The sequence below is a fragment of the Coptis chinensis genome, chromosome 3 (genome assembly GCF_015680905.1).
Source record: "Coptis chinensis isolate HL-2020 chromosome 3, ASM1568090v1, whole genome shotgun sequence".
Classification (NCBI taxonomy): domain Eukaryota; kingdom Viridiplantae; phylum Streptophyta; class Magnoliopsida; order Ranunculales; family Ranunculaceae; genus Coptis; species Coptis chinensis.
Window position 1 is genome coordinate 106278143 of NC_141458.1, and position 16539 is coordinate 106294681.

Consider the following 16539-nt stretch of genomic DNA (forward strand, 5'->3'; position numbering starts at 1 on the left):
CATGGTGCAGCAATAAGAAGCCTTGAGAAAAAACATTCAACAAAGGCCCAAGGTTAGTAGACCAGGCCCGTAGACCCACTCGGCGTGTTTCGTTATCCCCTCCCCGCCTTGCTTTGTATCCAAAACACACTGTTTTTTTTTATGTGTCTATATATATGTGTGTGGTTCTCATTTTCCCTCTGCTTCTTTTTGGCTCTCTGATATTTTTCCTTCAAGATAGGAATTCGGAAATAGTTGAAAGTTATTGATGGAAATTATTAAGTTGGATATCTTTATCTCCATTTCAATATTCTCTGGATGACTATATGACCTCCTCATGCCTTTATTAGGTACTTTTTTCTTTTCTTTTTCTTCTTTGTTTAGTTATCAGTTGATTTTTTTTTACTGTTTTAATAGTTGTTTTGGTATATTCATCAATAAGAAGACATTTAAACTGGTAAATTAAAATTACTCCGTATACCCATGTAAACTAATAAACTGTTATAGTTTGATATTATTGGAATTTCTTGGAGAAAGCCTAGAATATTATACTTTTCTCTAGTTAGGAAATAGTTTTGAGGATTGATCAAGTGGTGTTGAACCAGCATTCATCTCCATATGCTGAAATGAAAATTTAGGCCATGTTTGGTATCTCTACAAATGGTCAAACAAATAAAAGAAAAAAACTTGTTTGCTCAGTGTGGTTGTACTAAAGGAGTTTCCGTACTATAACATTCTGCAGATATTGCTACTTCACAGCCTTCTTTTGTGAACCAAATATTTGCCTCAAGGGCTCAGTTCTTAGTTCATGGTAGCACACTAAGAAAGATTACGTTTAGAAAAGAGAAAAAGTTATCATCTACATGGAAAGTATCCATCCCAAGAAAAGTGAATTTCAATGTGGGACATTCCAATACGAGGGATGTGCTACTGGTAAAGGCAGTTTCTACTCTTGAACAAAAGCATTTTACTCAGAATCCAGATGGGGAGGATTATGATCACAGATTCAAATCAGGGCCTGATTCAAGACCCAAATTGTCGCAGTCTTCAAGTGAGAGTGAGTCTGACGTGGAAGAAAAAGAGAAACTAAGAAGGATGAGAATTTCCCATGCAAATAAGGGGAATGTTCCATGGAACAAGGGAAGGAAACACAGTGCAGGTGGGAAACTTAAGTTGCCTTTTAAACTGAATCTTCCAGAAATTTAATCACTTTTTCTGTTGAAGTCTTAACCTATGTGTATTTGTGTAGAAACCCTTCAGAGGATCAGAGAGAGAACAAGGATTGCCATGCAGGATCCAAAGGTGATGTCATGTAAGATTGATTGCATGTTTTCATTGGAAAATGCATGAACCGCCCTCAATGACTTAACGAGTTAACGTTTGCATAACAAGGAGACCGCTTTTTAGACTCCTAGATAAAAGTGCAGTCTAAAATAGGTTTGGTTTGAGGACCTTAAAATGTAGTTATGGTTCTTTGATAGTACACCACATTCTCCTGGAAGGAGTGCCTGTAAATACCCTAGGAGTCCCCTGCTGAATTAAAAGTATGTACTATTCTAAGGACTGTAAGGTTTTACAGTTATGACCTTATGGAACCAGCTGATTTCATCTCATTAGAAAAGTTACTTTTTGCTTGCAAGTTATGATCTATAATCTTTAAACATAGGTCTGAAATCTTGGAAATGAGTCAATATCTGATATTGTTGAGTTGCTAAAAAGTAAAAACGTTTGAGCAGATTCGCTCGACTACTGATTCTACTTTCTCTACGCACTGTGAGTATGAAAGAATAACCGATTACCTACTTGATTGAGTGAACTTGGATTCTGTTGACAGTTGACCCAAACAAGCTTCGTTTACAATCAAATTTGAACTTAATTTTCCTAAACTATAGCCACCTCAGTGATTTTTATGTTTATTATTTTATTTTATTTTATTTTAATTTTTAAGGAATCAGCATTATATTTATTGAGAGAGAAAAAGGTGAGGGAGAGACTCACCAATAGAAGGGGAGGAAGTAGAAAATAAGAAAAAAGCACTAAGTTGTGCCTGAAAATAACTTCTCCTTAGTCTAGCACAAGATACCGAAAACAGCAAAGATTTTACACAAGAGCTTCTAGCTCAATTGGTTGTGTACCCCCTCTCCTCATGGGAGAGGTTGCAAGCTCGAATCCCACCAAGTGTTGGTTGGGATTTCTTTCTTGTGTAATTATGTGATGGGCCTTTGGACCAGGTGAGCCTTCGGGCAAGAGATAGGGTGATACTATGATAGGTGGACCAAGGAGCGAAAGCAAATCTTCATGGACAAGGTGGAGGCGGTTGGGTCTACTCAAAAATGGCGTATCAGCAAGAGCCCTCGGGCTAGGTTCCCTACGGTGTTGGTGAGCCTTTGGACAATGTAAGCCTTCAGGCTAGGGTTGTTCAATGTAACCAGTGTGGGTCAGCCTTAACCCTCTAAATATTTCAAAAAAAAAGATACCAAAAGCAGCATTCCCTCCTATCTGAATCTGTTGATGTCCAAAGCCATAAGTTTGTCTTTGGTAGACTCAACTGAAGCTGTTCTGCCTTTGAAGCTAGCCTCATTTCTCGCCCTCCAGATTCTGCCCTTGTAGATGGCCTCGTTTCTCGTTCTCCAGATTTTCCACGAAGTTGCGTATGGGGTCAATTGAGTATGGTAGTCACCACAGTGATTTTGTGCATAAGATAATATAAGAAACATTTCACTGAATACCATTGATAGATGAAATATTGAAATGGAACTTGATTCTACTTTAGATATGGGAAGTAAGAAATTTTGGTTATTCCAAATTAAGATTTACTATTTTCTTTAGCATTCTCTCACATACTGAATCGTGTCTGCAGGTCAAGATGAAGTTGGTCAACCTCGGCCATGCTCAGACGTGAGTCCATACTTTATCATTTACAGTCTCATGCATAAACACATAGTATCTAAAATTTTCTGCATAAATGGTCAGTAAGAATGGGAATCACCACATATATGCACTTCTTCATGGACTGTTCTATTAGATATTAGCGGTTTATTAGCCTTTTTTCGTTTTAGCTGTTTTCTGCCTAATGTTTTCTATTTCAAACCCACATGTAGATACTATCACACAATGTTTATAGTAAAAAGCAACTACTCTCTCTCTCTCTCTCTCCTACTTTTGTTGTTAGAAGATTTTGAATCTAAAAAGTTGTGTGCTCTTTGTTTGATGTGGAGCCTTATTAGTAGTAACTGGGGGTCAGGGGAAGGCTCTCCCAAGTCCATACAGTTCTGAACAATTTCTACAGACATCCTTCTGATTCATACTTTTGAGCAACTCCTTTGTACTAATATGTTATGGTTAAGACACACTAACACAATCCCTTCTCTCTTCCAAGTTTTGCATTGGCACTGGAATGCCTGTGAAATTGAAGGATCTGAGACATTGCTATTCTGAAGTTTCCGCAAATTAATTGTTCTATTGAATGTGTACTATGTGGGATTGGTTGAGCCATACTGTCGTGAGTCCCTTACCTAAATATGTGGCCTGTTTTTGCCACTGGTATCTTAGACTATTTGAAGCAGCTCAGGTATAATATGTCACCTTTGTATAACATATATCTGTTTAAATAAATTCTGATAGATTCATCCTAAAAAATTCATCCCGAGTCTCAGCGTTTTGACTTTGTAAACAATGATTACTTTTCTAGGAGTACACTGGAAGACATTTTTTCCATTCTCTGTTTGTTGCTTTTGCAGTGTGGAGACTAGGATGAAAATAGGAGTTGGAGTGCGGATGGGGTGGCAGCGTCGCCGAGAGAAGCTGTTGGTGCAGGAAACTTGCTGTTTTGATTGGCAGAACTTGATTGCAGAAGCTTCTAGAAGAGGTTATGGTGGTGAAGAAGAGCTGCAGTGGGATTCATACAAGATATTGGACGAACATCTGAGGCAGGAGTGGTTGGAAAGCATTGAGCAGAGGAAGTCAATGCCGCGGCCAAAGGGTAACAAAAGAGCACCAAAGTCGCCTGAGCAACGAAGAAAGATCTCCGAGGCCATTTCCGCCAAATGGAATGATCCTGTAAGGACATATACATATACCTTAAAGAGATCATGTGTTATGCAGGCAGAAAAGGTGGTCTACTGTCATTATTATGTTGTTAAGGTTCCTACATATAGGAAGTCCAACCCTTGCTAAAAAGTGGTTGGTCATGACCATCAAAACTAAGATTTTAAAATCTTTTGGACTTCTAGCCTTTGTCATAGTGCTAATGAAAGTTCAGGTGGGCACAGTGATCATCAATAGAGTTGATAATTTGACTGTCAAACAGGGAGTCCTGGGATCTAATGTAATCCGTGTCAGCCAAAATGCATTTAGAAACATTATTTAACTTTTCTTTCCTGGAGTTCATCCTAGATTCATCAGCACTGTGTCCAACAATGAGTATTCATGCCTAAGTTGACCATGCAATGCATGTCCTATGCTTCTTTTATAATCATGTAAAGTACAGTGTTTGACAGAGTCAACAAAAATATAGATCCTTTGAACTATCGCAACCTCAAACTGTCTGAAGTGGATCTCCTAATGGACGAAACAGTTATGAATCATGGTGATAACAGATAGCACTGGCTCAACAGCCTTTAAATGATTGTCTTTTGACTCTTCTCTGTTTTTCGTTAGGATTACCGTGAACGTGTATGCTCTGCTCTGGAAAAGTATCATGGGACACCTGTTGGAGCTCAAAAGCGGCCACCCAGGAGAAGGCCAAGTGGTGATACACGGTCTGCAGAAAGGCCCATGAAGAAAAAATTAAAGGAAATCTATAATGATTCTGGGCATGAGAGGAAGAGCCAAGCACGGTCTAACCCAAAGAGAAATGCCCCGTCATACAAGGATCCCTTGGCAGATTCCAAATTGGAGATGATAAAGAATATCAAAGCACAGAGGATGGAAACAGAAACCAAGAAAATAGAAGCCATGGAACGGGCAAAGTAAGTACAATTCTTTCTTTTTTCTTATGGAAGGCAATGGATGAATGAAAGGCAGCACAGATCATGACCCTGCTTTCGTACGTGTGAAGTTTTGGGGATTACTTGAGGTTGAAACTCTCTGTTGCCCCCTATATGCCAAAAGTTTCACTGCGGGAAGTTCAAATCTGATAGTTAGTAGCCTCATGTCATAGAACAATGGGCCCATATTAAGCCATGTTGGATGATAGAAATATCAAATACATCCTTTCCTTTTTATTAGTCGTAGACCTTCAAGTTCAAATTTTAGAACGTTATTAATTCAGACTATTGGTTCTTTGGTACGAGGATGATCGGTACATTGGTAGGAACTCCGTACAAGATTAGTGATAAATAGCTCGTGTTCGTTCTTATTTATGTACAAAATGTTTGAAATGTTACTAAGTGCCACTTAATTTGGCAGGTTGCTGATCAGGGAAGCTGAAAAGGCAGCAAAGAGCCTTGAAGAGGCTGCTTTGATGAGTCCTCTTGCCCGAGCTTCACTTATCGAAACCAGGAAGCTCATTGCTGAAGCAAGGTGTTCTATTGAAGCCATAGAGACAGGACAGATTACGTCTTCAGAAAAAGATAGTTACTCGTCTTCTAAGCTGAATGGATGGGCAAGTGATCACGGGGAAGAAACATATAGTGGTAATTACAATCACACAGCTCCATATACGAAAGAAGTGAATGGGGTCCATGTACCTTTCCCTAGTAATAAGGGGACTAAAGACTTCGATTTTGGTAACCTCACTATGCATGGCCTAATTAACGGTGGACAGCATCAAGAAACCAAGTATGAGGAGCGCTCTTCATCTTCTTTACGGCCCAACAATCTGGTCAGTCCAATGGGTCTGGAAGATCAGAAACTGAAACTAGTTGAAGCAAATGGGTTTGTCAGAAATGAAATAACTCAATTGTTCAATGAGGATATTACAGGACCTTCACAGACCGAGACAGGACAAACTTCTAGTGGGACAACCAACATAACCAAGAAATGGATAGGTGGGAGGCTAGTTGAAGTTTCTGATTCGACTTCAGAAAATGACCAAATTATAGATCAGGAAAAATAAAACATTTTGAAGCAGGTTTTGATATCTTAAACACACTGGAATTTGGAGGCGACTGGCTCTTAGCAGAGGAAGTCTACCAACTGTTGAAGGAAATCAGTCTATCAAAACCAATGACACTACTAGATCTTTGTATTATTGTTATATTAATGTTACGTATGTATTATTAGTTTATTTCCACCCAGAGGCGTTCATAATTTTGGCTGCAGTTGCTTTGTGTTTCAATTAAAAAAAGGTAATCCAGTTTTAACTGTTATTTTTTTCTCCCTTGGCAATTGGCAGGTTATGTTGATAGTTCATTGCAGCTATGAGGGCATTCCAATTGAGAGTGTATATAGGCACCTCAAATAGTGCTCCTACCATTAAGGTGCCATTAGGATTTTATGGCCCATCTTACACATTAATAGTTTCAACCATCCAAAATGGTAAAATGCAACAAAGTTTAAGAGTTTGTAAAATTTCAGGAGAGAAAAACATGTTGATCAAAACTAAAAGGGGTAAAATTAAAAACAAACCGCACGTCACTTTGAGTAACATTTGATGTTTATTAAAACTGGGCCAACCACAAAAAAAAAAAAAAAAATAACGTCCGAAGTTTATTAAAAATTGGGCCAACCAATAAATGACGGTCTTGGGGAAAAAAAAAAAAAATTAAAAAAAAAAAACAGACGTGAGTTTAAGTGACATCCCAATTTCTTTTTAATTTGGGCGTTGAGGCTTTAGTGGCGGTCGAAATGTTTTTAACTAATAGCCCGGATGGGAAATTAAAACTCCCCTATTAGCTATTAGCTTATTTTTTGGATTTACACCCCCATTGGAAACATGTTTTTGAAATTTTGATGTAAATTTTAAACTTTAAATAATTTTTTTTCATTGGAGATGTTTTTAGGTTTTTTTTTAATGTGTACTAGGCTTGCAAATAGTGCTCCTACCATTAATGGCCACTTAGGGAGTTAGGGTACACTCTCCAAAATTGTCGTCAAAGTGTCTAGCATTTTTAATTGTGTGCACTTCATTCTAGAGTCTAGACCAAACTAAGAAGACAACAACTGATTATTGAGAATTGGGTAACATTGTCCTTATGGAGAAGATGTTTCCGATGGTCACTCTCACAATCTCATGAATGAGTAAGGCTCTGTTTGGCAGTGTGGACAAGGAGTCCATATCCATGAATAGGTGACATGGTATATATGTTTTAGTTGTCTAGTGTTTGGTTGGTAACAAACTTGAATACCATATATAACCCAGTGGATTACGTGAACACAAAAGCGGGTATATAGGAATCAAAGGGGATATGAACCCTTGCCTCTAGTCGTCTTCTCCACACTTCCAACTAGCTGCCCTCATCTTTTGCAACTATTTTCTAAGGTAAATCTTTGTTTCTACACTCTTCATCTTTTTCTCATAATATATATAAGCCGAGCAATCTTGCATGCTTGGGGTGAAGTGTTCCACGTGGATTGGGTGTACAGTTCTCTTCGTCTGTTTGGGGGTTGGGAGTTTTTCCTATCATTATATTTCCTTAAAGCTATTATTTGCCTAATTATGGGTATTACAGTATATGCACTACTCATTAATCACAAAAAATGTGTTGTATATTACCAAGTACATGCAACCTCTGAATGATATTGTGTTTCTTCTTTCAATCCATGTTTGGATGTTCCTTTATTTATGTGTTCTACTACTCAAGCAGAATCATAATTCTATATTTTCTCTTTGATGCCATATGTTTGCGTAAAGTGACTCACAAAGTCATAGTACCCATGAATAGTATGATGAGTGGTGAACACGCCGTGAAGTCTGTGCCCACCCTTAGGGTTTTTTAGTGTATTGTATTTTTGAAATGTTTAATTTGTTTGTGGACACTAGAAAGGCTCTTGCACTGGTGAAAGTTGCTAAGGCTGTAGGGGATCAAATATGGTTTAGACATCACACCGTACCTTTTCATATTGTAGCCAAACTAAAAAATACTCACTAAAGACAGTATGTAATTAAAACTACCACCCAGCTCTCTCATTTTGTATTGACAAAGAAAATTGATATTTTGGTATTGTGTCACATTGCTTTGGACTTTTGGTGATCACATATTATCTTAGTCTCACATGGAGTTAGCTAGTATTATTCTTATTTTTTAGCAGATTGTTTAGAACTTTATCACTTGACTTTTGTGTGTGTTATTGCTCAGCACCAATGGATCGATATTTTGTTAAGCTGATGGTGGATCAAGTGCACGACGGGCAATACCTTGATGATCAATTTAGCAAACATGCTTGGAGGCAAATGGAGGAGAAGTTTAAAGCTAAATTTGGGCCTTCTTTTACAATTGAACTTCTAAAGAATCATTATCGAGCGTTGAAGAATAATTACAATTGTATAAAAACTCTTCTAAGTGAGAGTGGATTTGGTTGGGATAATGAGAGAGAAATGGTTTATGCTGATCATGATCATGTTTGGGATGATTATATCAAGCAGGTACTTTCCTGGTCCTTTAATTCAATATAAGAACCTACTATTTTTTCTTGGCAAAAAAATAATTAAAGACCCTTATATACTTATTGTTATGTAAGCCCACCCATAATTTAATATGTGGAGAACTAAATCTATGTCTGGCTATAAGGATTTATGCATTGTTTTTGGTGATGGGGGTGCCACTGGAAAGTACAGTCGTGCGCTTGAAGAGAAAAATGTGACCAATGAAAAATCTAGTGCGACAAATGCGAAAAATTTGAATGGAGAAGGGTCTCAAAGTCCAATTTTTGCTGGTGGTGGTCTAGGTTTTGATACTTAAGAACCTATAGACTTAGATAATAAAGTTAAAACTCCCAAACTGCCCAAAAAAAGTCAATCAACAACGCCATCAAGCTCTCATAATGCTAAAAAACCACTGGAGGGGGTATGGTAGAGGCAATTCATAGCATGACAACTGCAATTACTGAAATGACTCGTAGTAAGAAGAAAGAAGTTCCTAATTTTAGTGTTGAACTTACACAAGAAGCAAAGTTGATTGCTGAATTAGAAAATGTGTCTGGGCTTGATAACTTAGCTTTCATGCAAGCTTTAGAGCTCTTTGAGGATGAGAAAAAAGCAAGGGTGTTCATGGGATTAAGGGTGGAGAGGAGAAGGGAATGGTTGCTATTTCATCTCCAGAAAAACTAATTTAGGATGTAGGAACTAAAGTGGTGATCCATTTTTATGTATGTTGCTGAAAATGTGTATTTTGTTGGGGATCATTAGGTGTTTTAGTTTCTATAAGTGAGATTTAGAACGTAGGGACTAATATGGTGATCTATTTTGTATGGTGCTGAAAATATATATTTTGTTGGGATTATTAGGTGTTTTAGTTTTTTATGAGTCTGATTTAGAATGTGGGGACGAGAGTGATGATCCATTTTTTGTATGTTGATGAAAATGTAAATTTTGTTAAGGATCATTACTCATTAGGTGTTTGTGGGGATTTGATACTCATGACTTAATAAAGTTACAATTTATTTTGGATGTGATGATTATTGTTTTATGTAACTAGATGCAATTTTTTATTTATTTCCAATGTATTCCAATTGAGATTTAGTTAAGTGTCAGAGTATCATAACTTACAAATGTGTGGATACAGGGTCTACCAAACACAGGAGAAGTTAAAACTGTGACAGAATAATTGAGGACCAAACAGCTTCCAGATTAATCATCTTTATGTAATACATCTGCAGAATTGGAACACCTAATTAGTGTTAAGCAATACAAAATCTTATACAGCCAAACAGAGCCTAAGCATTTTGGTTAATGGACTTTGGATATTATGTTTTGGATCATGAGTCCAAACTTGTATTAAATTGGACCGGGTCACGGGAAGATCCGAAACCCATCAAATGAGCAACATTAAAACCCTATTTTATAGTCAGTCATTGAAAACAAACGCAAGTTCACGGGCGGCTGTCTCCATTTTCCTTAATCTCTTAACATCAAATTCTGCTTTACTTGGAAGAAAATGTCAGGGTATGTATGTTAATGTCTAAATGACTCAACTTTTCTTTGAAGATTATAGTTTGTAGAGTGCTATATTATAGTTTCCCTTGTTCCCATTGAGATTCTTCTCGGTTTCAGTTTTTGTTGTGTTGTTCAGGACTTTAGGGCCTAGTATTGTTGAAATGATAATGATAATTTATGGATGATTTTAACATGTTCTTTATAGGACCTGCCTTGTTGATTTAATTTGTTTGCTTTACTCATGCAGCGAAGAGGGTGTACCAGCTGAGACCGCCGCCGCTCCGGTTCTAGGCGAGCCAATGGATATTATGACTGCTCTGCAGCTAGTGTTGAAGAAATCACTGGCCCACGATGGGCTTGCTCGAGGAATCCATGAAGGTGCCAAGGTGATTGAGAAACATGCAGCTCAGCTATGTGTAATTGCCGAGGACTGCAACCAGCCAGACTTTGTTAAGCTAGTCAGAGCACTTTGTGCTGACAACAATGTAAGCTTGATAGCAGTTCCAAGTGCAAAAACTCTTGGCGAGTGGGCTGGGGTAAGTACATCGATTTCTTGTTTTCTCAATACTATTTTTTCTTTTCTTTTCATGATAAATATACTTGTTATCTGTCTTGGATGGACTCTTAATGATTTGGTCTGGTTGGAAATTCTTTTATCATGGGATATTCACTTCGACCTGTCCATCTTTTCACTTTGTTTCTGTTTTTGTTTTTGTTCTTTTAAAAATAGCAAAAGCATGGTAGCTATTGCTCAATTCAGTTATTGTATCATTCCCCTATAAGTGAATTCCCTCAGTTCAGTCTCTCTTTTTTTGAGGTTCCAAAAATAATCAAAGCATGGTATTTTTTACCCAATTCTGTTATTGTATTGTTCCCCAATTGGTGAATTCCCATAAAGCATGACTGAAAGTTCATTAAAGTGTGTCAGAATGAATCTTAATGTCACCTGGTTATACTAACTTGATGGTTGATTCATATCTGTGTCTAGTGACCATTCACTATATCTAAATCGGTCATGTTAAATCTTTTGTAAACTAGTGGGAAGGGTAGCTTGGTAGTGCTTCTTTATGTATGCAGGCACCCATAGTACTTATGATTGCTAGCCAACACCCTATGTCTAGTGTCATGTTAAATCTTAAGTATTTTTTTTTTTTTTTTTTTGATGCAAAACTAGAGTCAAGTATTGTAGTAGCTTGTGCAGCTTATATCTTTACCATTTCTCATATGAAATTAAAGACTTTTTGTCGGTTAACTTTTTATCTTATATCGCAGTTGTGCAAGATTGATTCGGAGGGAAAGGCAAGGAAAGTTGTCGGTTGCTCGGTTGTCGTTGTGAAGGTAATAGTCTCCCTTGTTCCTTATTGTACTCAAACTATTCCTTTTTAACAAAATGACCTCAGTTAGCTTTCAGTTGATATCTCTAATCGGTTTTCAGGATTATGGAGAAGAATCTGAGGGTCTTAACATTGTCCAGGAATACTGCAAATCCCATTAAGAATAGGTGGGAGTTTCTGAGGTGCTACATTTTGAGTACATTCTGAATGAGTTAAGCTCTTTGTTCGCTAGAAACGAGGGAATTTTAGTTGGTAATTCGAATAGGAATTTTGAGAGTTTTGACTCGTGACAGGCAATGTTTGAACGTCTTGCTACTGTTTTTTTATTATTTATGATTTGCTACTACCTGTGAGATATAACTTGTCGTTTATTTATGGTTGGCTCAACTATTTGTTAATTGCTGCAAGTTTGGAAACACATACCAATTTTACTTGCACATGCTCTATGATTGATCTTAAAGTTACTTGTGCTGGAACGTCCAGGCCAGAATTAGGTTAGGTTAGGTGCTATAAATACGTAACCTCTGAGTCTTTTCAGACGTATGAGTTATGGTCCTTCAAATCCGAAGGCTGAGGAATGGTTGGCTGAACAACACCTGTAAGTGTCTCACTTCCATTTCTAGCAGCAGTTGTTACCAATTCCTAACTGTAAGAAGAGTTGTGCTCTCGTTGAGCATGGCATCTTCACACCTGTACATCAGGTGCTTGAAAACTTGATTATAGGGCATTTTTTACTTAACCCCCAAAAGCATACCCCCATTTTAGAAATCATTAGTGATTGCCCCCTCCATCTTTTGTGTGTGACAGATGTTGGTGTTTTCCATATTGACAATTTTGCTCCTATTTCAAATTTGTAAAAACCCTCTATTTTTAACCTACATTTTTTACCATTAACCAACTTTCTCAAAAAAAATTATGGGGAAAAAAAAAAAAAAAACAAAGGAAAAAATAATAAAAACTTGAAAACAAATTAAATTGAAAAACAAATAGGAAAAAAAATTGAATATTTTTTTGGCAAAATAAAATAAAATTGAAAAAATACATAAAAATGATAAAACAACTCAAGAATTTTGAAAAAAATAATAAAATTGATTTTTTATTTTTTTGGATTTTTCTAGTTTTCGGAGTTTTTACTAATTTTTTTTTCAATTTTCCGGATTTTTTGAGTTTTTCAAAATTATTTTTTTTTTCCGATTTTTTTGAAAAAGTTGGTTAATGACTCAATGGTCAGAGGTTAAAAATTGAGGGTTTTACTTAATTTGAAGTAGGGGCAAAATTGTTAATATGAAAAATATTAATTTTTGTTGCACACCAAAAAGACGAAGTAGAGGCAATTAGTAATGATTTCCAAAATAGGGGGTTAAGACGGAGTAGGGGTAATTAGTAATGATTTTCAAAATAGAGAGTTAAGTCAAAAAGAGATATACTTTGGGGGGTGGGTTAAGAAAAAAAAGCCCTTGATTATATCATAATATTGAATGGATGTAAATATTGGAATTTCATGTTTTCAGTGCAGGAATTAATAAACTCATGTTTTCATATTCAATCCAAAAGCGCTAAACATATAATATATAAAAGGAAGGTTTCGAAACTTCTTGTACCTTCTGTACTGTCGAATTTATGTCGCCAAAGTTCAAATCCTTCTCTTCTCTTACCCTAGCAACTTTTGTTTCCTTTTGTAATTAAAATTTCAAGGACTTAATAACGGTATACTTGAAACAGAGCAGTGTCCTGCAAACTGGATACTTGACTTCAGACTTTTTGATCTCTTCCTCTATAATATGGCTATAGCCTTTATAGAACCTATTTCAACTTTTTTCTAAGGCTTTTGACGAATTAAGAAAACGACTGAATTGGTTCAACATGCAGAACCAGAAGATTCAATTCAATTCAGTGTATATTTACTTAATTGAATTCTAAAGAGATTACAATTGTTTATATAGAGTTTACAAAATAGGAAACAATACAATTCGGTGGCTTGAGAAACACGGGCGCGAGTTTAGGCTAGAGAAGCGGCGCTGGTCGGGTGGCTTCAATCCATGGACATTCGAACATCCGAGCGCTGGTCGCGCTTATATACACACTATATCGAGCGCGTGTCGCTTCTATACACGTAAAGCGTAATACAACTTTCTACACTCCCCCTCAAGTTGGTGCATAGATGTCAATCATGCCCAACTTGTCAACTGAGCTGTCAAACACCTTGTGGGATACACTTTTGGTAAGAACATCAGCTAATTGCTCCTCAGAGGTTACAAATGAAAAACGAATAAACTTTCTGTCAAGATTTTCTTTAATAAAATGACGATCAATCTCCACATGTTTTGTCCTATCATGCTAAACTGGATTATGTGCAATTTGAATGGCGGCTTTATTATTACAATGTAAATCCATAGGATTTTGAAGTTCGAAGCCCAATTCTATCAAGACAGTACGAATCTATAACAATTCACATACTCCCTATGCCATACCTTGAAATTCAGCTTCTGCACTCGATCTGGCAACAACTTTCTGCTTCTTACTACGCCAAGTGACAAGATTTCCACCGACAAAAGTGAAATATCCTGATGTAGACCGTGTATCAGTTTTATCACCAACCCAATCTGCATCTGTGTATCCAACAATATCCAATGCATCATACTTTCCAAATAGTAAACCTTTGCCAGGTGCTTTTTTCAAATACTTCAATATACGAAAGACTGCATCCATTTGTTCTTCACTAGGACAATGCATAAATTGACTAACCACACTCACAACATAAACAATATCAGGTATAGTATGAGATAGATAGATTAACCTTCCTACAAGACGTTGATACCTGCTTTTATCAGTAGGAACTTGGTCAGAATGAATGGCGAGTCCGTGATTCATCTCAATGGGTGTCTCCATCGGTTTGCAATCCAACATCCCGGTTTCAACAAGCAATTCAAGGACATACTTCCTCTGTGAGAGTGAAATCCCCTTTTTAGACCTTGCAACTTCAATACCCAGAAAATACTTCAATTGTCCTAGATCCTTCATTTCAAATTCCTTCGACAAATACTTCTGCAATTCATTTATTTCCTTCGGATCATCTCCTGTAACGATCATATCATCAACATACACAATTAGAGCTGTAATCTTACCATCCTTATGTTTGATAAATAAGGTATGGTCAAAATTGCTTTGTTTGTACCCAAAAACTTTCATTGACTGTGTAAGTCTTCCAAACCAAGCTCTTGGAGACTGTTTCAGGCCATACAAAGCCTTCTTCAGTTTACACACCTTCCTAATATCTTTGGGATGGTTCTTCACACCTGGAGGCATATCCATGTATACTTCCTCCTCCAAGTTCCCATTCAGGAATGCATTCTTCATATCAAGCTGGTGCAAGGGCCAATATCTATTTCTTCGCAAGTGAAATTAAAATCCGGATTGTATTGATTTTTATTCAAAAGCGAAAAGTCTCCTCGTAATCAATTCCATAATGCTATGTGTATCCCTTGGCAATCAATCTCGCCTTATATCTATCAATAGTTCCATCTGCATTAAGTTTCACGGTAAACACCCAACGACATCCAACAGTCTTCATTCCAACAGGCATATCAACTACCTCCCATGTTACATTCTTTTGAAGGGCTTCCAATTCTTCATTCATTGCTTTTTTTCATTTTGAATCTTTCAAAGCATCCTACACGTTATTAGGAATAGATACAACAGACAATTGATTTATGACAAGTGCATGGGTTTCAGAAAGGCTATGGTTAGACATAGAGTTAGCTATAGGGTATTTAGCATTGGCTTTGATGTCTGGTTCATATTGTTTTTTAGGAACTCCCTTACTAGCTCTTTGTGATTGTCTAGGTTCAAGACTTTCTACCCCAACAGACTCATTAAAGGTTATAGGAGGTACCTGAGGCGGAGCATTCTGATCGAGATCTTCAGTTATTGATGTAGAAGGGGAAATGTCGTGTTCTGAATTTTCAGATACATCCGGATCATGTGCTTCTGTCTCTACTGTTACAGGATCAATTTCTGCTTTAGGAACTTCAAATCGTTCCTCCAAGTGTTCCAATTCTCTAAAGACACCAGGATTCCCTTCACCACCACTCTCCCCCTGAAGGAAGACTGGGAAACTCCCCCTGAGTAATACAGGTCTGATTCATGGAATGAGACATCAAGAGATATATACATCTTGGCATTAATCGGATCATAACACCTATACCCCTTCTGAAACTCAGCATAACCCACAAAAATACACTTCTTCGCACGAGGATCAAGTTTACTTCGTTCTGGTTGTGGGATATGAACATAAGTTGTACATCCAAACACCCGAGGCTCCAAGTTAGGCATAGATGGGATGGACAAAAGTGTATGGAGTTTCTGATAAGGATTCTGGAACTCAATTACAGCTGCTGATTTCACTGCTTCACCCCAATATGATCGAGGTACATTCATGCCAAACAAGGAAGCACGAATTGAACCTCAACAACACTTTTTCTTCCGTTCGGCTAAACCATTTTGTTGGGGGGTACCAGAATGGAGGTTTGATGACGAATTCCAATTAACCGGCAAAATTCAGACATGAAGCCATTCACAAATTCTCCACCATTATCAGATTGAAAGACCCTGATAGATTGTTGATACTGCGTCGCCACCATTTTGTAAAAATCAGTAAACATCCCATATACATCACTTTTGTTTTTAGTAACGACACCCATGTCATGCGAGTGCAATCATCAATAAAAGTCACATAATATCTAGCTCCAGAAAATGAAGAAACTTTGCTAGGACCGCAAACATCATAATGAATTTTCATAAAAGGAATAGGACATCTATTAATACTTGGTGAATATGAAATACGGTGGCTCTTGGCTAGTTCACAAAAGTCACAATGTGTAGAAAATGGTGAGGTTGCAACCTCTTCAAATAAGTCAAAGATAGATGACCTAACCGACGATGCCATTGTTTTTTTGCATTTCGACCCTATTAACTGATTAGCTTTCCCTAGAAAATTCTTTTGTTTCTCGCCAATTTCTCTCAAGTCCAGGTAGTAGAGTTTCCCCTTTCTAACACCATAACTAAGAATCTCTCGAGTCAGAATGTCCTGAAAAACACAGAAAGATGGATAGAATGTCACAGTACATGCAAGTGCAAGGATAATTTGACAAAAAATAGGTTATAAGCAAGGGATGGAACAACTAAGAAGAT

General features: G+C 37.1%; 2 protein-coding genes across 3 annotated transcripts; both read left to right on the forward strand.

The window, feature by feature from the left end:
• Positions 1 to 44: 44 nt before the first annotated feature.
• LOC147512621 (uncharacterized) lies at positions 45 to 6288 on the forward strand. Of its 2 annotated transcripts, none has more exons than XM_086595639.1 (7): positions 45 to 329; positions 722 to 1138; positions 1229 to 1281; positions 2840 to 2877; positions 3720 to 4038; positions 4639 to 4949; positions 5389 to 6288. In XM_086595639.1, exons 1-7 carry the CDS (start codon positions 317 to 319, stop codon positions 6035 to 6037), a joined length of 1800 nt encoding a protein of 599 aa, XP_086451765.1. In that variant the 5' UTR covers positions 45 to 316; the 3' UTR covers positions 6038 to 6288. The 2 variants fall into 2 exon arrangements, with proteins under 2 accessions (XP_086451765.1, XP_086451764.1); XM_086595638.1 differs by having other exon boundaries at positions 127 to 329; positions 3720 to 4092.
• A 3595-nt stretch (positions 6289 to 9883) lies between these two features.
• On the forward strand, positions 9884 to 11747 carry LOC147512622 (small ribosomal subunit protein eS12-like). The gene is made up of 4 exons (XM_086595641.1): positions 9884 to 10024; positions 10263 to 10551; positions 11288 to 11353; positions 11451 to 11747. Exons 1-4 carry the CDS (start codon positions 10017 to 10019, stop codon positions 11508 to 11510), a joined length of 423 nt encoding a protein of 140 aa, XP_086451767.1. The 5' UTR covers positions 9884 to 10016; the 3' UTR covers positions 11511 to 11747.
• Positions 11748 to 16539: the final 4792 nt, after the last annotated feature.